We start from the raw sequence: 27,899 nt of genomic DNA on the forward strand, positions 1-27,899 counted from the left end.
GTAATTGAGGAGCTTATGAGAAGATATATGGTTATGCATGACAAATAAAGGGAATTGTATTGATCTTGTTTCGTTGTTGTTTGTCCCAAACAAAAATAGCCTAAATATGATTAAAGACAATAAATTACACAACAGCGGCGTCTCGTTATAGCCTACACCATGGGTCTCCAACAAGTTTACCCATCATAGCAGCCCCCTTTTGAGCTAGCCAGAGGCTGAAGTAGTAGGCCTATGCTACTACATTTAAACACAATTGTTGCCGTGAGGCATTCCAGCCTACGAATTTAATAACAAGTAGGCCTACATCATGCATAATTAAAAAATAACTCAACAATAAGGTTTCCATTACAGCACAGCGCACATTCAATGAATGGGTGAAAGCGGCTTCCTTGTACAACCCAAAGTATTTCCAGACACCACATTTTAGATGAGTTGGGGACGTAATTGTCCACTCAGGCTGGCCGCTCTGTGCGTTATCTTCCATTTTCGAAACAGGGTGGCTATTGAGGGCTCTGGCTCCAGTCATTATTGTGGCTACTGGCTATTATTGGCTTGATTTGGTCATGGGCCAACGCTAGAATACGTTTAGAGCACCCGCTATGAGATGGCAAACAATAAAATAAAAAACAAACTAATCATAGACTGTAAAAAACTGCTACACATGGCACTAAAAACCGAATAGTTTATTTATAGTTCGACTACAGGTATTTCACATCATGTTCGAATGCATTTGCAGCAGCAGGCAGACTGCTCTTCGTTAGAGCCGCTGTTATCCAATGAAATGAAGTTGCACTCCAGGGCGACTCCACGCGCGTTCCCGAGCAACTTTTTCTTCTTCTTGTTACGTGGCAAGCAATGTATGTGCATTATCGCCACCCTCTTACTGGAGGACGACTCTCTTTTTACAGAATATCCAATAAAAATCGATGTTGGTCCATGCGTCATGGTCAGAGCCGACTGGCGCTGGCGCCCCAGTGTTCAATAGAGCATCACAGTCCCGCCCACAGGAGTTTCCGGAAGTAAGAATTCAATGCAATTTCTCCATTGACAATTCAGGTATAAGCCATAAAAACTTAACTGCACATGGTAGACTCAAAACCAGCTACGGCTGTACTAAGCGATTGTGTATGCTCATATAGACACCAAAAGTTCACGGGGCACTCACCTCGTTTTGAGATAAATGTCTTTTATTCGCGATGTCTTGGATAAGTACTTCATTACCCACAATCCTGAACAATCCCACAATCCCACAGTGATGCCTCTGATTGGTGGAAAGGCCGTTATGATCATAGTTTGAAACTCTTTAGCGAAAATTATTGACAAAGATAGCGGAGTCTTACTGCATAAGGCGAAAATCTTCATGTGAATAAAAACTTTCTAGATGAACATTGGTACTTGTATCATCAACAAGGATTGTGGTTTATATATCACACAAACTTAGTCAGGGCCAATACACTATCAAATAGGACACTGTAAATGCTAGTTTAAACACTTAACTTTTCAGGTACCAAAGGCTAATCATTAGCCTTTCAGACATAGAATGTCATTATAATGCTGCTAACATTAGCCTACATGCTGCAACACAGGTATGACATATATTATGTTTTAGTGACCTTGTTGTTTCTATGAACATTAATTGTTGTTTATGGGAAACAACAACTTAGTCGAGGCATAAAAAGCCCTGTATATCCTCATTAAGTAGGCCTACTTAAACTTTTGAACTAGCTAGCTAGCTGATAGCACAAGCTGGATGCTACCACCGGCTAGAAACTGCAGTACCTGCTAAAATGGTTAGCAAACCATCCATGCCCCTGTGAATATTTCACTGTTTCAAGGACGAAATCAAGAGTGTCCAAATGGGTGAAAACCACTTTAAATCGGGTCACATTATTGACTGTTGTGTGTCGAGGGTCAGCTTGTGGGTTTTATAAGGGCCAGCATGAGGGACAAGACTTATCAAACCTACGAAGTTGTGTGGTGAGTTTTGCAGGGAGGTTGGTAATGCTAGTTAACATTAGCTAGGCTACTGTAGCCTTCATACTGTACGAGCCATATCATCAATCATTAACCTACTTCTTCGTACATTTAATGAACATTTTGTGTAATAATTCACAGCAAGTTAATAAACTGAATATTGTGGTCCAAGAGCAGACCATGCACCGGTCCATGCATCAGGATGGCAGTCAGATATGAAGCACTGCTCAACTTGGTTGTGGTTTGTTGCTAACGTTAAAGTTAACCGGTTTCACACACACGATATAAAATACACGATGGTAAATATAACATTCAATACCAAAACACTATTATTTACACGATTACTCCTGAAATAACTGCTATTAACTATATAAAAATCATTGTTTGGAGGAAAGGGTTCGCGTGCTGTCGCCGGTTGGAAACATGGTTGGAAATGATTTCGCGCTGGTTCGTACTGCTTATATATTTTTCAGTGAGGCGCGGTGGTTTATGGGATGAGTAGTTCCTTCGCTCGGAAATAAAAATATGTACACAATCTTGTACCTTTGACTTTTTTTGGACTTTCTCTTCGTTTTTTCACTCGAAATGATATGTTGTATGCTTATGAGTTACGCCGTAGCTGATTAGCCTAAGACATGCTCTAAAACTTTTTAGATACGGATTTTTCCAAAACGTCAATGGGAGAAATGAATGGGAAATTTACTTCCGGAAACTAAGCTCTCTCGGAGGAGGGGCGGGACTGTGATGCTCTATACCTCGAGGGAGGAATAATGACATTACGCGCCTACTCTGGGCCTAGTAGGCGGTGGGCCGAAGCCGCGTATCTGTTCAATTTTGAAAAACGAGAGATGGACTACTTGTTTTTTTACTATTCAGTAGGATACATTTATTTTAAGCGATATGCCACTTGTTGCCACTGACGTTCGTGACGCAGAAACTTGAAATATTAGTTTTATTAAGTCTTAGTGGTTCAGGCGAACGCTGTGGTCGCCAATGTCAATCTACCAATAGCATAATACGATACTGACATACGAATATGACAAGCCTATATACTGCTCTAAATTATCGTTATAAAAAAATGACCTAGTACGTGACTCAAGAGCTGTAAACAGTGTTTTTGAGACTGCGTGTAGCCTACAAAAGCGCATGGAGATTTTAATTTTGCAACGAGAAACTGCAGCTAGTCTAAGTCGAACATTAACTTGTTTTAGTTTTCTCCCCAACGTTTTCTCTGGTAGTTCTTCACTGATCTGAGAACTACCTTAAAGGAAAATTCCGGTTTTTAGCACTTTAAGGCCCTTTTCTGGTTTGTTTTCGATGAACTAGAGTGGTGGACACCGAAATTTTGACGATTGGTCCTGTCTCGACTTTTCACCTCTCAGGGTGGCTGGCAATGGGCATACTGTAGTAGGCTACTCAAACATGTCCTAAAACAACCCTTAACGTTCGTTTTCAAAACTGTGCAACTCACCGAGTGGTTAGTGGAGTTCGTTGACTATTAAAAGCAAATATATCGGCGCAATGTATGATTCGTATTTGAACCTGAAGCATAGACGGTGGCGCAGTAGTAATATCAACGTGCAATGAGTCTTCCAACAGAAATCAATGGGATTTTACAAAATGCCAAATAAAAGACGACAGAAACTGTATTTCGCTACACTACTTGTTTTGGAACATCAACGAACACCACTAACCACTCGGTGAGTTGCACAGTTTTGAAAACGAACGTTAAAGGTTGTTTTAGGACATGTTTGAGTAGCCTACTACAGTATGCCCATTGCCAGCCACCCTGAGAGGTGAAAAGGCGATTCAAAGAGTCAGAAAAGTCGAGACAGGACCAATCGTCAAATTTCGGTGTCCACCACTCTAGTTCATCCAAAACAAACCAGAAAAGGGCCTTAAAGTGCTAAAAACCGGAATTTTCCTTTAAGTAGCTTAAAAGTTTTCTAACATCTCCAGTGTAATGGGCATGTTAAGTTAACCGTAGCATTACCTACACAGTAACCCCATGGTAATGCGATGCGAGTGATCATAATAACATAAAAAGTGATATAGTCCTTGATAAATAACCAGGCTATGAACTCAAACAACAGCATTTTGTCACCGTTTGTCATTCACCGTCCTGTGAATACAGCATTAAGATGCTAGGCTAAAGAGCTTGAGATTCAGACAACCTGCATGTCATGCTCATCCTGTCAGAAAATAGCAATTTGATCAGTGATCATGCATCATCAGCGCAAGCTTGGTTTGAAACTGGTTTCTGGGGATGGGGTTTACACAATCCTTCACTGGGCTAGTGCCTGCTGTGTTAATATGACCGTGCTGCTAACAGCTGCAGCTCCCTCAAATCTATATAGGTTCTCATTTAATATTATTGTAACGTAGGCACACAAGACATTGCATAGCGTTCTCCCGCGCAGGGCATCCTGGGATACGAGAGCGAACATTTGGGGGGTTTATGTCGTTATTTCTCCTAAGTTATAAGTGTAAAGTTAGCATCTTTATTGTAACATGTTCCCCTTTTAGTTCTCCCTCGTGTGTGACCCTTTTTGTGTGGGGGGCTGCGTCCTTCCCTGTATGTGTAGTGTGTGTGTGTACTTGACCTGCCCCGTGTGTATTGTGTTCTGTGTCTGTGTACCTGCTCTCGTTCTCAGCAAATAAACCTTTTGATTGGACAACTGTGTGGGTCGCTATCAAATCATTACATTGGTGTCAGAAGCGACTTTCGAACATGGCCTCCACTCAGCGAGAGAAGCTGGGAGCGGGAGATCTCACCTCTGGGTGGAGGCCCACGCAAGAGAATCCGGGGAGAGCCCTTGTAAGGGCTGCTAAAGAGCTTGAGGCCTTCTATCGTTACTGCCGCCGGAGAGGAGCTGTCACCTGGACCTGCCTGCTGCCATGGGAGGAGATCTCGCCGGAAGAGGGCGCTGACTCCACGGCGAGCCGCGACGCGTGAGCAGAGCTGAGGGAGTGCGGCGAGGAAGAGGTTCCTAGACGATGGACGGTTGGCGGAGCCGCTGAGGGCAGCGAACTCACGACGGTGGGGCAGCTTCGACGGAAAGGCCCTCTGAACTTTAAAAAAACGTTTGGGTGCGTGTGAGAGGCACCGTGCTGTGTGGGCGCCCGTTCTAGTTGGCCTGTTGGCCGGCGCCTTTTGAAAAAAAAGTTTGTGTGTAGAGTTCGATAGCATGGCCATCTCGGGGGTCGTGCCTACGCTGAGGCCGCGAAGGAATGGAACGGGTCGGGAGCAGAGCAGGACGGCTCTGCGAGATGGCAACACGAGGAGGGACGCCGAAGACGGTAGCTGCAGCGGGAGAGCTCAGCGCGGTCCGGTTGCTGCGGAGTCGGTGCCTGTCCGTCCTGGTCGGTGAAACGACGGAGCGGAGTGGCGTTGGTACAGCTTCATCTGGCCCCCCTCGAACCCCGGTGCTTGGTACAGTGTCGACGGTTGAAAAGGCCACCTAGGGCCCCGCCAGGAGAGGAGGAGTGCCACGCCGCGGAAAGTGCAGCCTGAGGGCGGCTGCTGAGAGGGAGCTGGTGACGAGCGGGTCAGCCACGTGGCTGCTAGCACGCCCATACTGGATTGCTAGCAGCGTGGCGCCCCGTTGAGTGAGCTCCTGCGGCGTACACCCCACGTGAGTTGGCGGTATTGTCACACTGAACTGAGTGGCGGGCGACGCGCGCCGACGTTAGCATGTGGCTACCTCGTGGGCATTGCCGAGGACGGCAATGGCTTGTTGGGGGAGCTGTGTAACGTCGGCGCACAAGACATTGCATAGCGTTCTCCCGCGCAGGGCATCCTGGGATACGAGAGCGAACATTTGGGGGGTTTATGTCGTTATTTCTCCTAAGTTATAAGTGTAAAGTTAGCGTCTTTATTGTAACATGTTCCCCTTTTAGTTCTCCCTCGTGTGTGACCCTTTTTGTGTGGGGGGCTGCGTCCTTCCCTGTATGTGTAGTGTGTGTGTGTGTACTTGACCTGCCCCGTGTGTATTGTGTTCTGTGTCTGTGTACCTGCTCTCGTTCTCAGCAAATAAACCTTTTGATTGGACAACTGTGTGGGTCGCTATCAAATCGTTACATTATATATTAGGCTAGCTTTTGCCAATGAAAATGAAAGCAACATAAAAAAAAACAGTAGGCTACTGCTCCTAACTGAAGAAACGTTTACGTTACTGTAAGGAAATTATTATCATTGTATAACCATTTATGTAAGCTGTAAGCAGAAATATTGTTGTGCTGAGTTCTAAGAACAGAGAGTTCAAGTTAAATGTTGTTGTGCTGAGTTCTAAGAACAGAGAGTACAAGTTAAGTGTGCACCCAGACAGACAGGAACTGCACCCTGTCTGTGTGTGTGTGTGGGTGAGATAGTATGTCACAATAAAGTCGCTATGTCTTGCTTCCTATTTTCTGTGTGCATCTGTACAATAAAAGACACAGCTTTCGGGCTGCAGAGTCAGAGACTGATGGTGTGAAGAATTCTTCCTTACATTAGCAGGTTCTCCTCTTGGTACCAGAGTTTGTGGGCAAAGCCATACTACGTGTTGTGGTTCTTGTATCTATGTTGGGGTTAAATTCCCTGACAGTTACCAACAATGTTAACAACAAACTCAGCTTCACTGCTGCAAACAAAGTTGGCTATGCTTCGCCATATAACGAACCAGCTAGCCTTGTAATAACAAAATCTTTACCTTTTGTTTAGTCCACTGAAAGTTATCCACATATCAAACGATTAAATACACAGTTATGGAGGAATTGTTTTGGGGAAGCAGTTGCACTATATCCCACTTTTGCTGCATGCCTTTAAGCCACTTAAATCCATATAGATCAGTGATTCTAAACTGGGGTCGCCAAAAACTTCCGTGTCGCCAATAATTTTCTGTATTCAGTCTGAAATTATTATTAGGTGAAACAAAGGGAAATAATATTTGCCTTTTCTGCCTTTTTCTTATTTACACGCAGGTAAGAGAAGAGAGAGAAATGTTTTCGTCTTTCAACAAGATCTGGTTCAGCCTATGGGTTACTGGTCCGCTGATAGAAACAATCTGCTCCCACTATGCAAACTCAACTTGTTCCCGCTATTTTAAGTAAAACAAAACAAAAATCATAGGTAGCCTACTAGCCAAAATGGACAGGTGGCTGCTTAAAAAATTGAACAAAAGCTCGTTAGTGCTATCTACCAGTGCGTCTACTCCTCCGTGATCCTCAGATGGGACAAGTCTACAGGCCGGTGAGAATAAAAAAGAACAAACGGCGCGTCGGCTTTATCAGAAAGAATTTTTGAAATATGCATTCACTTGCCAAGTTAAAGATAACCTCGACCACCCACAATGTGTGATTTGCGGCGATGTTCTGGCGAATGAGAGCTTAAAACCTGTCAAAATGAAACGACATCTCAAAATACAGATGTCGGCTCAGCACCGTGGAGGAAAATCTCCGTGTCGCCGTATGCAGCATTCCTCCTAGAATTAACTTGCTATGTTCACGGACGCATGCCCACCCTTCCATGAAATTGTTAAAGATAGTAAACCAGAAAAGGGAAATAAAAAAATACTGTTATTGTTATGCCATTAATATAATTCATGTAGTTGTAGGCTGGTATGTGTGTGGGGCAGTTCCAGCGTTATGGATGTGACAATTGGACTCATATTGGTAAACAAAATGCCTTAGAGTGGGGGCAAAATTAGTATCAGTGAATTAATTTGCATAACTTTTAATGTAACCTCTGTCCTCTGAATACTGAGAAATCCTCAAATTTCATATAATCAATTTCATCCTAAGAATACAAGGCATTTTATCAGTGTTATGGATGTGACATGAAATGGACACACTTTTGTGAGAGATTACATGTTTTGTACAAACTCTGTGAATTTTGAAGGAAACTGCCGAAACTATGATATATGTAGCATGAAGGAGACTTGAATCAACACAAAAAGTGTGTTTTTGAAACTATGCATCATTTTCATAATGCATTATGTAGGAAAAACTGGCGTTATGGATGTGACGGTTTCACGTTATGGATGTAACGTGTCTGAACCAGTCCTCGACAAACTACATAAAACACATAATTAAGTAGTACATTTTGATATGAAACAATTGAAATAGTAATCATGAAAAACTAGCGATGAAATTATTGCTTCCTCAGCCCACTAAGATTCACAGGAAGAATCAGGACAATAAGTCATTAAAAATATAAAAAAGACATTTATTTTTTTCTTTTACCGTCATCAATTTTGGTCAGTGATTCCCGGGTTACTGAAACACCAGGGAACATGATACTTGGTGGCCACTCCCCTAAATAACTAGCCCTACCTGAACCGTTGCACCCAAGATGACAAAATATTTATGGTATGTTAGTCTAAAGAGCCCGCATTAACCTAACCCATACCCACTCATTTGTGATTTGCACACATAAAGTACATGCACGCGCACGTGCACACACACGCACATGCACACACACGCACATGCGCACACACACACACTCACGCACAGTCGCACACATACAGACAGGCAAGCGCACACACACATAAACACATACAGACCGGCAAGCACACACACGCACAAACACCCACCCACATGAATGCAGACACATAAACACACACACACAGGCACGCATACGCATGTGCGCATGCAAACACACACACGCACACACACACATAAACACACAAACACAGGCACGCATACGCACATGCACACACACAGACACACACACACACACACACTCTTATAAACAAAAGCACACTCACATATGCACACACTCATTTACATGCACATGAGTGGCAGGAGTAGGAGATGAGACAAATTGACAAGCATGATTTATTTTTGCGAAGAGAATATGCAGGACTGAGAGGCGGTCATATTTTGTACCGCTATGCGGTACATCTAGTTTATTGCTGCCCTTACTAATGTTACTCTGTGGGTATTAGCTACAGAGGACCTGACACTTCAAATGATGGCATCGCGTCACATTTAAAATTAAACTTTGTTAAGCAGACATGAACGGCAGGCTGAACAGATCTGCAACAGAAGGAGGTTGCTATGTTAACTCCAGCTGCAAAGTCAGCCATCTTCACCAGCTAACACGATAATCCAACAGTATGACAGTTACAGGAAGATAATCGCTCAGATTTTCGTTATTAGGACACTTCAAAATAGGCTAATCACTGGAGGTATTTTAATATTATGTTTGTTTTGCTAATGGTTAGGCAAGGCCTCCCTGTGGTTTTGATCAACCTAATATTCTTTGAAATGTCAATTGTAAACACTAAGGTGAAATGCGTTGAAACTGACATGCCACCAGAACAGACGTTTTATCGGCTTTGAGGTATAATAAAGTCCCCAGTCTTGTAAATTCACATTATGTAACATCCATAATGTCACATCCATAACGCACCATTAAAGGTTTTAAAAGTAAAAAAGGGGCACAATTTGGTCATCACACTTTACATTGATATAAATCAGCTTTGCACAGACACTATGGACATTGTCGCATCAACACTGTATGTGTAGCATAAACTTTCCCTATAAAACGTTATGGATGTGACATGGCCATGGAACTTGCTGACTTAAAAACAAAAGCCTTACAAATGTAAGGAGTTGTGCTCTTAAATGCAAGCTGAGCATAGACATTGCTCTACCATTCCCTTGTCAATCTGGAATTTGTCAAATGACACAATTTGTTTGAACCTTGGGTCCATTTATCCACTTTTTAAATATGTATAATATTACCATGTGAAAAATGTTGTTTCTGTATGGTTGCACACCATATTTATGATGTAAAAAGAGTGTCATTCTCCATCAAATTCAATCAGATCAGTTACAAACAATAAAATATAGACCTAAATAAAGATTTTAACAACAGTTCTATTTGCGTATACACAACTTTTTTTTCCATGGTAAGGATGACCTTTGCATGGAATTGCCCTGTGCGTGCTTGTGTGTGCGCGCGCGCTACGCACATAGCGCTCTGATATGGCGGCAGCCTACATTTGTTTAATCGTGATTGTTTGGTTTTCTCTGTTCTTGTTCATATCGAGTTAATAAAACAAATGACTTTCTAGTTTTTGCTTGATTTAGTTGTTAACGTTTGAGGGGGGTATTTGAGTATGGACTTTGGGGAAAGTGGGGTCGCCAGACCTCGCCATACTTTTTTGTGGGGTTGCCAGACAAAAAGTTTAAGAACCACTGGCCTAGATGAGCATTGTGCATACGTTACAACTTGACGTGATGGTGAAGCTAAATGCCCAAGAAACGTCACGTCATAAAAGTTGTAGGCCTACTAAACGCAAAAACTTAATGGCAGCTTGTTCGTGGTGGTGTAGTGCTGCCTAATTGAAATGGGATAGGCAAGGATTCTCTTATATTCGGCTATTACGTGTGGCACATTTAGGGACCGTTCGTTATTTATAAACGGGGTCACCGGAGGAAAATAGGGGAGGGTCATGTCTTTTTATTCTTTGTTGAGGGGAGGGTCACCTAACTTTTTTTTGTCTAGGAGGGGGGGTCACCCATCTTTTGTATATGAAAACAGCAAAAAATCAAAGTGGCTTGTTTGATTGTTGATTTCTGTCGCCATATAACGTTCTCTTTCATTCCATAGCTCTGTCAACATTGAACAATGAAAATAAGGGAGATTTCCCGGGTTTCTCACGCAAAATACGGAAAATGTCAACATCCGTCCCCATTAACGTTGGAAGGGTTGGAGCAACAAAGTAGCCTACTTTATTCACGCCTAACAGCCTATATCCATTTGGTCAACTTTATCCAGCCCTAAAAAAGCTAACTTTGGTTTACTTGTAGTTTACCGTAGCCTAGCCTAACTTTAAACAGTGTGCATGCTTATAAAGCATACTTGTGCTTCATTCATCCACACATCCAGCTCCTAACAAGCATTTCTACCAATTGACCTTGAAATTCCTGCCCATCTCTAGCTTTGCTCTCCATCCTTTCTGTTTTTGTTGTTTGCAAAAAAATATATAGTAGGCCCTATTTATTGGTAACCAGCAACAAGTGCAATTTGTTAATCGCTGTCATTCTCTCTCCTGCCAACAAAAATGTGTTACGTTCCAAGTAGCAGTGCGTAATTCTGCTTCATAAAGCAGAATACAGAATACAGAATACAAATACATTGGTCATATAAATAGCCAGTTTATGGTCTAGAGTGTAGGCTAGAGTTGGTAAGTTATGGTAGGCCAACTTGGAGTGAATATACAGGGGGATTTCTTTGGCTCTTAGCCTGGCAGGTGCGCACGTAGACATAGCCTACGGCCGAACACTGCAAGCGCCAATGAATCGTGCTCTCACGACAACCACGTCGTTAACTTAAATAGGCCTACTGTAGGTTAACATCACTCTGAGTTCGCATTCAAGCAAGCAAAACGATGATTTGAATACATCTGTAATGAGGGACTAAATTCTGAATGGTTGGGATGTGTGACCACTGTGGGGCATTGGCAAGAATGCAAAGATATTGGATTCAAGGAATTTTATTATTCCTGAATTGTTGAATATGCGTTTTTGTGTGGTTCTACAAAGAAACAGAAAATAACCACGTCTTACATAATATTCAAATATACACGTAATTACCAGTACTAACATAATAACATATGCTAGTAGCTAGTAGCATATAGCTAGTACTACTAACAGTTAAGGCACATGTAGCATAAACCTACCTCTTAACATTTACATATACATATAGACTGAAACCAAAAAATATACATAACAGAAATTCACTTACTGGTTTATGAACGCACACAAGGTATGATAGGGGATGGATGGCAATGGATGATAAATATACAGGATGGATGCACTTATCATCCCTACCCTACCGTCAGATCCATCAGTAATGGCTCCTATCACATCAAAATCTCACTAACTACTAACATTGAACACAGGGGGCGCTAATAAGCCACATTTCAATATCACCCCAACCCCAAGTCCTTCATCACAGCCGCCCCCAAAGTTGCACAGTCAAATTTGCTGTCCCTGAGAAGGACTGCTCTTTGGTGCCATCTCCGGTAGGGCAGGCAGTGGGATCAGACGGGCTACTGGCCGCGTGTAGTTCCTGTCGTTCACCTTGATCTCCGCTGTCCTGATTCTTCCGTCTGCACCAGGGATGACCTTGGTAATGTGGCCAATAGGCCAAAGGGCTCTTGGGAGTTGTGGGTCCACAACCATGGCAACGGTGCCTAGTTGCATTGGGACTGCATCCCTCTGCCACTTGGAGCGTGTCTGCAGGGCTGGAAGGTAATGTCTGATGAACTTCCTCCAGAATTGATCAGCCAAGATCTGTGTATGCCTCCAGCAACGACGACTTAGCAGCTCAGACTCTGTGTACACCACCTGAGGCAAAGATGGGTCAGGCCGCCCCATCAGAAGCATGTTTGGTGTCACTGGGTCCGGGTCTGCGACGTCACTCGATACATACCCCAGAGGCTTCGAATTGAGGATGCCCTCTACTTCAATCAGGACAGTGTGCAGAACTTCCTCATTTACAGTCTGTGTCTGGATCATGGCATACAGGGCAGCTTTGATGGAACGTATTTCTCTCTCCCATACACCACCAAAGTGTGGTGCGCCGGGAGGATTGAATACAAACTTGACCTGATGTTTGGCCAGCTCAGATTGTAAAGAGGGGTGCAAGGCCTTGAATGAGTCATGGAGCTCCCGCTCTCCTCTGAAATTGGTGCCCTGGTCTGATCTTAGCTCCGCTGGCTTTCCTCTGCGTGAGATGAACCGACGGAGGGCCATCAAAAAGGAATCCTGGTCCATACTATTCAGGAGATCTATATGGACTGCCCGGGTCGTAAGGCACTTGAATAATATACCCCAACGCTTCTCATTCCGCCGTCCAACCCGGACTGTGAAGGGCCCAAAACAATCCATGCCTGTAGAGAAGAAGGGCGGCTTCAGTAACCGCAGACGGGAAGGGGGTAAGTCTGCCATCTGAGGTACGGTGGGGTTTGCCCGCCATCTCTGACAATCAGGACAGGAATGTTGGTGCCGCTTCACAGCCTCTCGTCCACGGAGGATCCAGTACCTTCGACGGAGTTCTGCGAAGAGACGTTCTGAGCCTGGATGACCGAGGTCTCGGTCAGCACCCTGAATGATAAGCTTGGTCACCCGGTGGGATGGGTCCAAGACTATGGGGTGAATGGCTTCCTGGTCCAGGAGGTCACTGCGCCGTAGCCTCCCTCCAACCCGGATTAGCTCAAGCTTGTCGTCATATTCGCCAAGGTGATCAAACGGCTGGTCGAGGGGACTGGTCTGTGGTCTGCCAGGTGCTGAAGGTCCTCTGCGAAGCATTCTGCCTGCACTTGTCTCAGCAGGTCTCTTTCATCATCTTGGTAGTCCTCAGCGCTCGGCGTGGACTGGTCACCAGCCGCCCCGTGCCATGCCTGCACAACAGCCTCCACCATATCCTTAAAACTTGTAAACTGGCTGGCATCAGGTAAGGGGGGCAGCAGGGCAGTGGTTATGGAACCACAGAAGGTAGCCTTGCACAGCTCCGCACCATCCCACGGCTCAGTCTCCGGCTTTGTTGGGCAATGCTGTGGTGAGAGGTGTAAGAAGGCTGGACCATGGCTCCAGCGGTCCTTCTTCCCTGCTAGCTCTCTTAGGGTCTTTCCCCGAGTGATGTCGTCTGCAGGATTGCTTGCAGAATCAACATATCTCCAGGCTTTGGCTGCTGTCAGCTCTTGGATCTCGACAACCCTGGTACCCACGAACACTTTAAATCTGCAAGACTCTGACTGGAGCCAAGTGAGCACCGTGGTGGAGTCCGTCCAGAGAGTCACTTCATGAATACTCAGAGTGAGCTCACGCTGCAGCAGCATGGCCAGCTGAGCACCAGTCAGAGCTGCACATAATTCTAATCTTGGCATCGACTGCTGGCGATTTGGGGCTACTCGTGAGCGTGCTGTCAAGAAAGCCACCTCCACTCTCCGGTCTGGGCTCTCAGTGCGCAGGTACGCCACTGAGCCGTAGGCCTTCTCAGATGCATCGCCGAAGATGTGAAGGCTTCTCATGGAGCTTAGGTCATCCAGCGAAGGGCTGGTGTAGCAGCGAGGCAGGATGATCTCAGGGAGGTGTTGCAGCTCGTCTTCCCAGGTAAGCCATGCATTGAGTGTGTCATCTGGCAGGGACGGGTCATCCCACTCTCTTTCTTTGTCCCACAGGTGCTGTACGATAACCTTGGCTCGTGTGGTGAAGGGTACAAGGAAGCCTAATGGGTCATAAAGCCTCGCCAGTGTGCTGTAAATATTCCTCATGGTAGGAGGAAGGTGGTCTGTGAGGCTGCACTTATAGCCTAGGGTGTCTGATGCACAGAACCAACGAAGACCGAGGGTAAGCTCCTGTGGATCTGCCAGTGACTCTGTGAGCCATAACTTGCTATTCTCTGACCTCGCCTCCTTTGGCAGATGGCTGATGACATTAGGGACGTTGCTAGCCCACTGACGCAGCTCGAACCCGCCCTTGGCCAGCAGCATCTTCAATTTGTCAACCAGCTGCCTGGCTACTTCAGGGCAGGAGAGGCTCTGCAAGTGGTTGTCCACATAGAAGCACCGCTCAACAGCCATCCGGACATCCTCTTCTGGCTGGCTATGATCTACCACATGCTTCTGGAGTGCATACGTTGCGCAGCAGGGGCTGCAGGTGGTGCCAAAGGGGAGTACGTGCCACTCGTAAATGTCAGGTGGCACTTCTCGGTTAAGATCCCTCCACAAGAAACGTAGCAGCGACCTGTCCTCTGGTAGCAACCTGACCTGGTGGAACATGCCTTTGATGTCACTGCTGATAGCGATGGCATGCTCTCTGAATCTCAGCAGGACACCAAGCAAGCTGGAGGTCAAGGTAGGGCCTGGCAGAAGCAGCTCATTCAGGTTCTGACCTTTGTAGGTGAATGAGCAGTTAAGCACAATCCTGTTTTTTCCGTTGTGCGTCACCATGTGGTGAGGAATAAACCAGGACTCTGTTGCTTGGTTCAGTTTCTCCTCCTTTACCTTAACTACGTATCCAGCCTGTTCAAGTTTTGAAATCTCTGCCCCATAAGCTGATGCTCGTACTGGGTCTTTCATTAGGCGCCGCTCAGTGCTCCTCAGATTAGCCAGCACAGCCTCTTTCGAAGTATGAAGACAGGGCATATTCCTCACGCGCAGCAGAGGGGTGGCGTAGCGTTGCACTCCATCAACTTCCACCCTGATGGTTCGAGTCTCCAGCGTGCGCACAGCCTCCTGGTCCTGCTTCGAACGTGTCACCAGCTTCTCACTCCGGTATGGTAGTACGTCCATTTGCCAAAGCTTCTCCACATGATGACGGAGCTGATCAGAGAGAGACTGTGCTGATGTGTAAACACTGTTGCGGCTGGAGATGCTGGCGAACAACTCTGATGGGTCCCTGGATGGTCCATCCCAGCCTGGTTTTCACAGCTGCTGGTCCACCAGGAGGTCCCAGACGGACTGGCTCTACAGGAGTAATCAGCTGAGGGTAATCTGACCCAATGAGGACCATGGGACGGACGCGATCTAGTGTCTGTAGAGGTAGGCCTTTCAGATGCTTGTACCGGTGTGGGAGCATCTCGACAGGTTGGGAGTGCTCTGCCAGACCCAACTGCTCAGCGGTGAAGGCTCTAATCTGAAATGTCCTTTGGGGCTGGTTAGCAGGGGCAATAGAGAAGGAAACGTACATACCATGCAGGACTCTCAGATCTTGGCGCACCGTCCTCAAGGCGAGTTGCTCTGGCTCCCCCTTCAGATTTAACTCCTTAGCTGCAGCTGAGAGGAGCATAGTCCACTCGGATCCATCATCTAATATTGCATAGGTCTCCATGGCCTGTTCCCCATTATGCAGCACGACCTTGGTCACTTTCAGAAGCACCTGACTACAGCCGGACTTCCTGTCTAAATAAACCACTTCATTGGCTGTACTCACGCAAGCAAGCAAGAAGCATTCTCTGGGGCGGGCTTTGTGTTGAGGTCATGAAGGGCGTCCAGGTGTCTGCCATCACACTTCTTACACCTGGCTTTCAGTCTGCACTGTGCAGCCTGGTGAGACCGAGCACAACGCCAACACCGCCTCTTGATCCAGGCACACCGCTGCTCAGTTGTAAGCTGTCTGAAGTCCGTGCACTGATTCAAGTAGTGCTGGGTGCTTGCACAGTATGGGCAGGATAGGACCACTTTACTTGGCGAACTGGCAGTGGCGGTTGGAGATTCTGTTCTGACAGGGCCTCTCGCAGGCTGTTCAGAACCATGGAGGACTGTAGTTGGCCTAGCAGGCTTTGACTCCTTCCGTCTCTCCCTCTTTGCCTCTGTGCTCTGTTTGTCCTCTCTGTGCAGGGACCCATAACCATACTCTTGGATCCTCAGCTCGAACTCCAGCCAGTCAGAGAAGTCTAGCAGAGTAGGGACACGGATGCGGAGTGGGTGCAGGAACCTCATAAATTCAGCCCGCATGTCTTGTGGGAGCTTGGACATCAGCCTTGTTACATGGGACCCACACTGGAGCTCTGTATGACCTTTTTCCCCTAGCTGGGCAAGCATGCCCACCAAGGCTCTCACTCTGAGGGCAAATCTCTTAAAGGCAGCTGTGTCGTGGCTTCTGACTGTAGGCGCCTCCATTATATCTACAATGCGCCATAATGCCAGCTGGTGGGGTTGCCCATAATGCTCTGTTAATGAGGTCAGGGTGTCCGTATAAGGTTGGGGGGAGTTTACGTATGAGTCTGCTATAAGAAGTGCGTCTTCAAATTTGAGGTGTTCTATGAGGATCTGATATTTAAACCTCTCAGTAGCATCCGCAGGGAGGAGGTTATCTAGGGAGATCTTCAGCCTCGCAAACTCCCGTGGATCCCCTTTACTGAAGTCTGGTATGGTAGGTTTAGGGCCCCGATACACAGTCTCTGTCTGTGGACGGGAACGAAAGGCCTCATGCGTTGGATTATGGCGGGAGACTTGTAGCGGGGAAAGGAGATGCGACAATCTAGGAGGGGGCACTGGTGGCTCTTGCAGGAAGTCGGAACGCTCTATGAAACCTGATGCTACTGACTCAGCATAAGGTTCATAGTATTCAGGTGTTGGGGCTCTAGGTGGCTGTGCAGGAGTCATCCCCATCCTCTTCAGGTGTGCCGTCAGCTCTTCCACAAGAGTAGTCGGTAGCGTAATTGTGGATGGCTGATGTGCTGTGTCCTCCTCTGCCACAGGAGGGGGAGGGAGAGGCCAGTCTCCCTCCATTTCTTCTTTAATGGCTGGAGGTATGGGTCTCCATGGCGGCGGGGGGTTAGCCTGTGATGCTGGACGTGGCAAGCTGGCAGCCACGGCGGGCATCGATGGTTGAGTGAACGGGTCATACGGCATAGAGGGGGGTGGCAGAGGGAGCGGTGGATCTGGGCCTCGGCTTTCGTGGAGTTGCCTTTGCAAATCAATCATGGTGTGTTGAAGTCTCATGTTATCTTCCCTGATCTGGCGTAGCTCCTCTAGAATGGCAAGTGACACCTCTGGTGCTGCTCTGGGGTGCTTTGGTGCTGGGGTCCCGAGTACACTGACTCCCTGGGATACTTTGGCCGGGCACCAAGCGCTGGGTTCCACTGGTCATGAAGCAGGGGGTTTAGAGGTGGCATCTCGCCAGTCCACTCAGGACTATGGTAGGAGTCCTGCCTCACTGGAGAACGCTGGACTGAGGCTGCGGCAGCCGGGGGGAATCTATCTATGGCTGGCAGTGAGACCTCATAGTCGGCAATCCACGCTGGTGGCCGTATCTGACGTCGAGGACGGGCATCCTCAGGCCACGTAGCTTCTCTCTTCTCGAATGGCAACATCTCTACTCTCCACAGCAGTCACTCTATCCCGGGTTTCGGCACCAAAATGTAATGAGGGACTAAATTCTGAATGGTTGGGATGTGTGACCACTGTGGGGCATTGGCAAGAATGCAAAGATATTGGATTCAAGGAATTTTATTATTCCTGAATTGTTGAATATGCGTTTTTGTGTGGTTCTACAAAAAAACAGAAAATAACCACGTCTTACATAATATTCAAATATACACGTAATTACCAGTACTAACATAATAACATATGCTAGTAGCTAGTAGCATATAGCTAGTACTACTAACAGTTATGGCACATGTAGCATAAACCTACCTCTTAACATTTACATATACATATAGACTGAAACCAAAAGATATACATAACAGAAATTCACTTACTGGTTTATGAACACGCACAAGGTATGTGTAGGAGCCATATTTGGGTTTTGGTGACTTATCTGTGGAATAAGTGCAACTAGTTTAGTTTACATTATTACATTATAGAAATGTGGTTCAGTTAACAAAATAATATAGTTTAATTTAAGAAATGTCATACTTACCTTAATTACCCTGAGCAGTATGTTACCTGTACGTACTTACCTGATTACCTGTCACATGGTAGTAGACACACCCCTTTCACGTGCCTGTGGCGCGAAGTGGTGGCTTTAATTAGGCCATTCACAAAGTGTGCAATGGGTTAGATGGCAAGACGGTACAGTTTTCAGACCGCAAACTACCGCTTTAGTTTTTCCTTTGTTTTCATAATTTGTCCATCCAAGAAAGAGAACCGGATTGTTTGAATAAATACAACATCTCATTTACTTCAACTCTCCGTGCGTGCTTACTATGGATTGTGTGTCGGGAACCCTTGTCATTAACCTCACGTGGCAAGTTTTGTTGGAAACGCCACTTCATTATGATAGGGGATGGATGGCAATGGATGATAAATATACAGGATGGATGCACTTATCATCCCTACCCTACCGTCAGATCCATCAGTAATGGCTCCTATCACATCAAAATCTCACTAACTACTAACATTGAACACAGGGGGCGCTAATAAGCCACATTTCAATATCACCCCAACCCCAAGTCCTTCATCACAACATCTGTTTCTCTGGAAGGGCAAGGGGTAACAACAGGACAACACAGAGACAGGCCAGAATGCAGGACTAATGTTATGAGAGTATTACAGTAATATGGGATATTCTACGGGAAAATATTAAAACGGCAAGACAGCGGGGAAAAGTTAAAATGATAGGCCTAAACCCGGAAAAAGTTGGCATGTTAGGTATTTTTCGGTCCCTGTGATTATTTGTGAAATTGTGCAAACGACCTTTTCAAGTCATTTGAGAAGGAAGGAGTGTAGCAAACTCCCAAATTGACGCTCGTCTGAGAAATTGAGTTTTGGATAATGTTCAGCTTCGGCAGCTTTACAATGACTGAGGAAGCCTAGAGACGAGTCCATAGCAACAAGTTCATGTGTTGAATTTGTTATTACCCAGTGTGCTTTGTTGAATGGTCTCAATGTTTTATTGTTTTATTTCATGTGAATACTTACTAGAGGAGTAAATTATTTCAAGTAGGCTAATGCAGTTGCAGGAAGTGTGCATTTAGTTTCCATGATTATTGTGTTTCCACAACAATGTTAGTGAGTAAATCTACTGAAATGGCCACCATCTTGGTGAAGTGTGATGTGTAAGATCAGAAAGCAGAGAGTGAGTTTAGAACGATTGCTTAAGTCGATGTGTTTTCATAGCGCTCTATAGCGTAGGCGGAAGGTATCGACAATTGGCTGGGGAGGGTCATGTCTTTTTTGAAAAAACTGCTGGAGGGTGGTTGAAAATTTTCTTGCAGGCAGGGGAGGGTCATGCAACTTTTGATTGAAGCACTCAAAATCCCTTCGGTGACCCTTTTTATAAATAACGAACGGTCCCTTATTGGGCTTAGCCTCTTTTAATTTATTTGATGAGGAACTGATAAAGACTGAGCAGCAGAAAAGTCGATACATAAATCGTTTATTATTATAATTAGGCTATTGATAGCCTATTACTTTACTACTATTACTGTTATTATTATTATTATTATTTTTCGGATGAGGCAAAGGAATGTAAATCTGAGTCTGAAATGTTGGCTACAAACAGTCTATACTGCTGTAACTGCACTGCTGCTATTATTAATTGTTAACTTCCGGGAACTATTTGAGGCTTCCATTAGCTGCCATTGTTGGAAAAAAATGGAACATTAGCGTCAATGGAGTTGTCGCAACTCTACCTTTATATGGCTCTGGATTCAGCCATTCGCGCGTATGTATTTGGAATAGCAGATTCTACCCTTACGAGAATAGAGCTCTCCAGAATAAGTCCCGCCTCCGTAACTTCCGTATCCATCCAACTTCCGGGCGTTGAATGTCTATGGGAAATAACATGGCGTTTCGAAATATCATACCGGTAAAACTAGCCTGGCGGGCCATCCTATATCATTGAAATGTATTGTCTGGAATCGAACCATTCACCTCGCTTAATCCAAGGGGCGGGCAGAGAATTGTCTTTCAAACTGCCTAGTCATGCAATAGGCCAGGGCTACGACCATATCCGTATCCGGTCGGCAAAACGGCAAATACATCCTTCTTCGAAAGGAATGACTTAAGTGCATTGTGTTGCTCAACTTTCAAAGAAAAGCACAAGTCCAACTCCTCCAAAGTTGACGCCAATGCCGATTCAAACAACCACTATTCGTTCGCCATAGCCACCTTCCTTGTTGTTCACCGTCGCAGGACTGTTGTTATCCTGTTAAGCCCGCCTTAAGACTCTCTAACAAAATAGAGCGCTGTGATTGGATGACTTCCACGGCGTCAGCCAATAGAAATCCCTATGGTTTGATACTAGACGTACAGGCTGAGCAAAAAAAAATGGTGGGCCGATTGGCCTACACACTTCTGCCATCTAGTTTCCACTGGGTTTTTTGATTGTCGGTGCCGTTAAAGTAGAAATATATCAGTAAGAAGCACTAAGCTAACGCACGCTTCAGACGCCGCGACTCCCCCAGTCAAGGTTGCATAGCAACGGCAATGTTTCATAGTTTGTCTTCACCGAAATGGAGTTCGTGACACCAGAGCCTGTCTACGGAGGTGGCACTAACCCTGCGTGAAATCATCATGTTTGATAGGTTGTTAATACATTCTGAAAACGTTACTGTTCTGATCAAGGTCATGCAAAATAAAGCTATCGACTCAATATGATTCAGCCTCTGATTCCTAGTCTACTTATCATTATCTGTTATTCGTGAAAAAAAATCTCATCTCGTCATGTCTTTAGTGTCTTCGTCGGCAATTTCTTTTTCAAATATCTCAATAACAGCCAACAAACTCGCACAGTCAAACCAAAGTTAAGTCATGTTGAAAAGAGGCTGAACCTTGCAAACGATTTACATTTATAGACCACTGAAACCACGCATGAATCACACGTGAAAATGACCATCACGTTAGGTTGTGACTGGTTGGTTGTGAGCAAGATCTAACGCCCTCCTCCGCCCGCGTACATCAGAACTAGCTCCCGGTTAGCATTAATAATCGTTTACTACTTAAACGGCACCGACTAGGGCTGGGCGATAAAACGATAGCGATATGTATCGCAATAGACATGTAATCGATATCAATAAAAAATACGTTCGATAGAACATTCAATAATTAAAACACACACCTCCCGCCTTACGTTGTCCATAAATAAATAGGCAGAGAGATGTTTTCGTCTTTCAACAAGATCTGGTTCAGTCTATGGGCTACTGATCCGCTGATAGAAACAATGTAACTATCTGCTCCCACCACGCAAACTCAACTTGTTCCCGCTATTTTAAGTAAAACAAAACAAAAGACATAGGTAGCCTACTAGCCAAAATGGACAGGTGGCTGCTTAAAAAATTGAACAAAAGCTCGGAAGTGCCATCTACCAGTGGGTCTACTCCTCAGATCCTCAGACGGGACAAGTCTACAGTCCGGTGAGAATAAAAAACAACAAACGGCGTGTCGGCTTTATCAGAATTTCTGAAATATGCATTCACTTGCCAAGTTAAAGATAACCTCGACCACCCACAATGTGTCATTTGCGGCGATGTTCTGGCGAATGAGAGCTTAAAACCTGTCAAAATGAAACGACATCTCAAAATACAGATGTCGGCTCAGCACCGTGGAGGAAAATCTTCGTGTCACCGTATGCAGCATTCCTCCTAGAATTAACTTGCTATGTTCACGGAAGCATGCCCACCCTTCCCATTGAAATTGTTAAAGATAGTAAACCAAAAAAGGGAAATAAAAAAATACTGTTATTGTTATCGCCATAAATATAATTAATGTAACGTTGTAGGCCTAATGCTGCATGTGTATGTGTGTGTGCGTGCTTGTGTGTGCGCGTGTGCTACGCACATCACATGGCGGTATAGCCTAGAAATCTAGACGCGCCCCTAGCGGCAGCCAGGGCTCCAGAAATCGAAACTTAATCAGGCATTGAAATCGTGTATAGAGTCGTTTGGTGGGCTTAACATAATGATTGATGGCAGAGTTGCAACGGTTTGGCTTGAATTCCCTGCTACTTGAAAACAAATATCCTATTGCGTCCTATTGCGTGCAGAGGGAATTTGAAATACAACTGATTATCCCGCCCCTCGGACTGAGCACTGCGAACGGTGAGTGCCCAGACCCTACATTTTAATGTGGGTCTGGCTCGCCAGGCTAATGGCGGTAGCCTACACTTGTTTAATCGTGATTGTTTGGTTTTCTTTTCGGTTCTTGTTCATATGGAGTAAATAAAACAAATGACTTTGCTTTCTAGTTTTTGCTTGATTTAGTTGTTAACGTTTGAGGGGGTATTTGAGTAGGCTAAGGACCTAGAATGGATTTGGGGAAAGTGGGGTCGCCAGACCTCGCCATACTTTATTTGAGTGTTTTTCGTGATTGTGTTGCTATTTCTTTTCCCTGTTTGCTTTGATTGAATGATAACTGAGGTGATTAAAATCAGAGGAAGGTTAAGTTTAAAATAAAAGTGTTTAAATGTAACTTTTTTTCCCTTCTGGTCCTTATCTGAAATAGATTTTTATTATAATTATCGATATCGACCGATATGAAATACTTATATCGTGATACAGTTTTCAGCCATATCGCCCAGCCCTAGCACCGACAATCAAAAAAATCCAGTGGAAACTAGATGGCAGAAGTGTGTAGGCCAATCGGCCCACCAGCTTTTTCTACTTTGTCACCTACAGAGTTTGACAGGTACGATCTTTCGAAATAGACATTTGACGACCGGAAGTTGGATGGATACGGAAGTTACGGAGGCGGGACTTATTCTGGAGAGGTCTATACTTTGATTAGTAGGTGGAAATAATTACACATGAATGAGCACATATTTTTGAAAGAACAAATGTTTTTTTGCTAAGAATTAACTCAAAAAAGTACACAAAAAAGTACACAATGTAGCTTTAAGGTATTTGATATTTTATTTTAAATATGTATTTTTGCCCATATTTGCCTTATATAACAAGTGAGTAAATTCTTATGCCAATACTTTTTTCTATGTAGTGTTCATGAGTCCACAGCAAATGCTATAGATGCTCACATGTTGCCTGAGCTGCATAATAGATCCACAGCCTATGAGGCTGCTTTATAACAAACACTATGACCACTATATGATTACAAGCCTGTTAGGCTGCTTTATAACAAACACTATGACCACTATATGATTACAAGCCTGTTAGGCTGCTTTATAACAAACACTATATGACCACTATATGATTACAAGCCTGTTAGGCTGCTTTATAACAAACACTATATGACCACTATATGATTACAAGCCTGTTAGGCTGCTTTATAACAACCACTGATTACGAGCCTGCATAAAAATGCATTAGTTTCCTCACAATGCCACGTCACACCTCATTCTGCTTCACTTGGCTCACGGCACATCTGCCTGAAAGCTACATTTCTCTTCTGGAAACTAGTTAACGCAATGAGGCATGGGGCTTGTTTTTGGACAATGTTGATGGGCAACCTCATAAATGCGGTTTAATCATTCAATGTGTTCTTTTTTGGAAATGAACATGATCATTTGCCTAAAGCTCTCTAGTAAAACATGTGGCCCAATATCAGTTAGAATGTGCGTAAAGAACATGATCATTTGCCTAAAGCTCTCTAGTAAAACATGTGGCCCAATATCAGTTAGAATGTGCGTAAAGAACTCTCCGGAACACTGCCTAGCAGCATTGCTCGAAAAAGTTGCTGTGTCATCAGCTTTACACTCTCTCTCTGTCTCTCTCTCTCTCTCACCCTCTCTCTCTCTCCCTCTCTCTCCCTCTCTCTCTATCTTAATCAAACTGATCTAACTGTGTGGGAGTTGGCTGAAGAGCAGCAGACTGTTGGTTGCATGTATGTGCATCTACATGTTTAAAATCCACTAAAAACGTTAAAAACACACTGTGTTGCAACTCGCTTGCTGTCAGCTCTAGTCGTGATGACGTTTCCAAAATGACCTTGGTGTCCTGAAGAAGTGAGCATGAGTGGCAGGTGGGAACGGACCATCTGGGCTGATTTTCACAAATACAGATGGCCAAACATTTTTACAAACCAAATCTCTGAGCAAGTGAAATCTAAACAATCCATGCAAAATACATATTAAAAATAGACATACACCTTTACACAGTCTTACACCTACAAGGGGGTTATGCCTTTGATCTTATAGCCAAAAGGCAGAGAAGTGATCAGGGGGGCTACTGCATTTAACTTAAGAAATGTATCAGTGGGAAAATGAATGAATGTCATTTCAAAATCCAGGGAGGCTGGATATGATATTAAAGTCATGCAAAATCTGAAAATGCATGCTCTCTGGTGGTGCATGGTGAATTTCTTAATTTAATCTAGTCCCATTTGACCTATTCCATCTATCAATAAATTACTGGAATGTCTGTCTGTCTGTGTGTCGGTGTGTGTGTTAATATGGGACAGTGTCCCTTCCACGGTACACCCCCCTTCCCCCCAACATTCTAAATTATGCACCATATTGCTATGTAGCATAGTAATATTATACACCATCTGCAGTCTATATCCTTAGCAATGTGTAGATGCAGCATATTGGGTCTTAAAATATCCACAAGAATCCACAGAAATTTAATATTCATGTTTTTTTTATCCAATATAAGTTGAGCAGATATATAGTATAGGTATAGTCCATCCTACACCCATTGAATTTGAGAAAAGAAATCAGAAATTCATTGAAATCCAAAGAAATTCATATACATCATTTAAGTGTGTTTAACAAACAGTATATGTCAGTAGTGATTGCATTACATATTCTGTATATAATATTAGTTTGAACTTTACACATTCCATTTCATTAATAAATGCTGTCCCCCACACATTCTTTCTGTTGTGTGATTGTAGAAATTCCTTAAATGGCCATGAATTTAATTCTACTTCCGGTCACTTCAATTCATATTCAACTTCCTGTGGGGCGGAGCCAATTCAATTCAAATTCCAATTCATGAATTGAATGGAGGCCAAGTCTAAAATTCTAAATTTTGAACAAGCCTTGCAGATATACCTATATATACCTATATATAAAATGTATCTGACGGTAGTATCTTAGCGTGTGTGTTTTTTAGGAGGGAAACCATTGATACAGTAATAATCTTCACAGTAACCTGTGTTTAAAGGGTAAAAACCAGCCTAGATAGGCCTGTGAGGAATTAATGTATCTGACGGTAGCACATCTCAGATGGAGGGCACAGTGCGTCTATTTAAGAGGGGAAGCCATTGATACGGTTGTAACCTTCACAGTAACCACCTGTGGACTTTCACAGTGGCTCCTATAGAAAGTGTGAGTGTGTGTGTGTGTCTGTGTGTGTGTGTGTGTGTCTGTCTGTGTGTCTGTCTGTGTGTGTGTGTGTGTATCCAGGTGTTTATAAGCACGGTGACTTTCAGAGACGCGCTCATCTTGACTGCAGAGCTTAAAAGCAGAACAAGCCCAACAGGATGAAGTCTCTCGCCGCTGTTCTCGTGTGCGTCGCCCTGTGCTGGGAAGGGCTCAACGCTGAGTGCCCAGAACCAACCGCCCTGAAGGACGCAAACGGTGCCAAGCTCTGTGCCCGTCTCTTCGCGGACAGCCACTACGTCTTCGCCCAGAGCTGTGGAGGCGAGTCCCTGGACATCTTCCCTGGCGACGACGTGCCCACCATCGACCGGAAATGGAACAACCGCGCGTCTTCGCTGGTCGTGGGCCGCAGCTGTTCCCTCACCGTCTGGGACCACGTCAAGAAGGGCGGAGCGAAGCGCAAGTTCTCCGCCGGCATCCAGTACCAACTGAAGGATGTGCCCAAGGGGCTTTTTGGCAACTGGAACGACGGCATCTCAGCATACTACTGCACCTGCTAGAGGCTAGGTAGGCCTGGCTGACAGAACTCACAGGAGAGAGACTGGTGGTTGAATTGGTTGGAGAGAAAAATAATGGAACGGAAGAATGGAGGCTCTGGAATTTCACCCCAGTCACAAGAATGTGTTGAAAAATAAAAGTTTTCTTGTGAGAATCTTATAAAACTCTCTGTGTTGTGATTTTCTGTCTTTTTGCTGTTGTTTGTTTGAGGGTTTGTCATTGGCCATTCTGTTATGGTGTTGTTATACAATCTGTTTTAACACAAACATCATATAACTGGAAAGTTATATGCAAATATATTATTATTATTATTATTATTATTATTATTATTATTAACATGATGTTTATGCCTGAAACGTCATTACACACTCAAAAGGGTTGAGTAAATTGAGCATAAAATAAATTGTGTATCAGCAATCTGTTCCCAAACAAAGATCTATATTAATACCCCGGCTGATCTCTAGAAACAAACAAATAAATCATCTTAATGAGCCCACTCCCAGTCATATTAACTATGTCCAGGGATGGGAAAAATACATTAGAATGTATTTAAAAATAAAATACCTAATAACCTAATTTTAAATGTATTAAAATAAACTTCAACACACAGTAGTCACACTAAATACTAAATACATACAGTACTACATAAATACTGGTCTCTGGTGATTTTTTTAAATTTAGTCTAATGTAATGTAATTTGGCCTATTCCATATGCCACCATATTCCACAGCATCCTCAAGTTGTGACTGAACTGGTCAAAACGTGTTATAACAGTGTATAAGCAACTACGAATGCGTTGACATTTCTATCTGTCAGCAGGTGGTTGTGTGACAGAATTATAATTGGGGGAAATTATCACGAGCTGTTAGCAGTGGAGAAACCACCTGAAACCAGCTGTTCACTTTCCATAGTGTTGAAGCAAAGTAATTCACCATGTTTTAGATGTGCAAGTACCGCTATGCAAGTTCTTTACTCAGAATTCCAATATATTATAGACCCTTTCAATCTGTTCCTAGAGGGTTTCTGGTTTCAAGGTTCAAAACAGCCTCTAGATAGGCCTGTGAGGAATTAATGTATCTGACGGTAGCACATCTCAGATGGTGGACACAGACTGTGTGTGTATTTAAGGGGGAAAGCCATTGATATGGTAACCAGGCACAGCGTTATGCCTGAGCCCACTCAGTTCTCCACAAGCTCAGCCCACATTTTTCTTTTTAAAAAAATCGTAGGCTACTATATTTTTTACCATTGGATTTAAATAAAGTAATAATACTGAATCCATAGCCGACTACAATAGTTATAAAATACAACATTTTAGTGTATACAAACGGCTTAGAATAGATCTGCCAAAAAAAGCTCAAAGAAATAGAAGAAGAGTTCACTGGCCTGCCAGAGTAATCTTGTTCTTCTTCTTCAGTGAGTTTTTTTTGGCAGTTTGCAAACGGAGTGCATTACCACCATCTGCTGGACTGAGGTGTAATGGCAAGTGTACCCTGTAGCCTCATTCAGGCCACCGGGTGAATAAGGCGAATAGCCTTGGGTGGTAACCTGACTCTCGTCAGATGAATTTTGTTCTGCCTAGCTCCGCCTAGCTCCACTCACATCCATCTGGGATCGGTTCCGTTGAGAGTGATTTTGGCACCAGATTGTATAGTAGAGCCAATCAGGACGCAGGGCGGGAGTTTCATAGATGTGACGAAGCGTAGAAG

At 44.3% G+C, this 27,899-nt stretch overlaps 1 protein-coding gene across 1 annotated transcript in view; it reads left to right on the forward strand.

Moving 5' to 3' along the window:
- LOC143112104 (syncollin-like) overlaps positions 1–26,290 on the forward strand; it is a 40,287-nt gene extending 13,997 nt beyond the window's left edge. Inside the window, exon 2 of the mRNA XM_076274351.1 lies at positions 25,717–26,290. Within this exon, the coding sequence (XP_076130466.1) occupies positions 25,794–26,192 (399 nt within the window). The 5' untranslated portion in view covers positions 25,717–25,793 and the 3' untranslated portion in view covers positions 26,193–26,290. The remainder of the gene's footprint in view (positions 1–25,716) is intronic.
- Positions 26,291–27,899: the final 1,609 nt, after the last annotated feature.

The sequence above is a fragment of the Alosa pseudoharengus genome, unplaced genomic scaffold (genome assembly GCF_046254945.1).
Source record: "Alosa pseudoharengus isolate Yale_2024_CS ecotype anadromous, Long Island Sound unplaced genomic scaffold, YU_APseudo_1.1 YU_APseudo_1.1_scf_8, whole genome shotgun sequence".
Taxonomy (NCBI): domain Eukaryota; kingdom Metazoa; phylum Chordata; class Actinopteri; order Clupeiformes; family Clupeidae; genus Alosa; species Alosa pseudoharengus.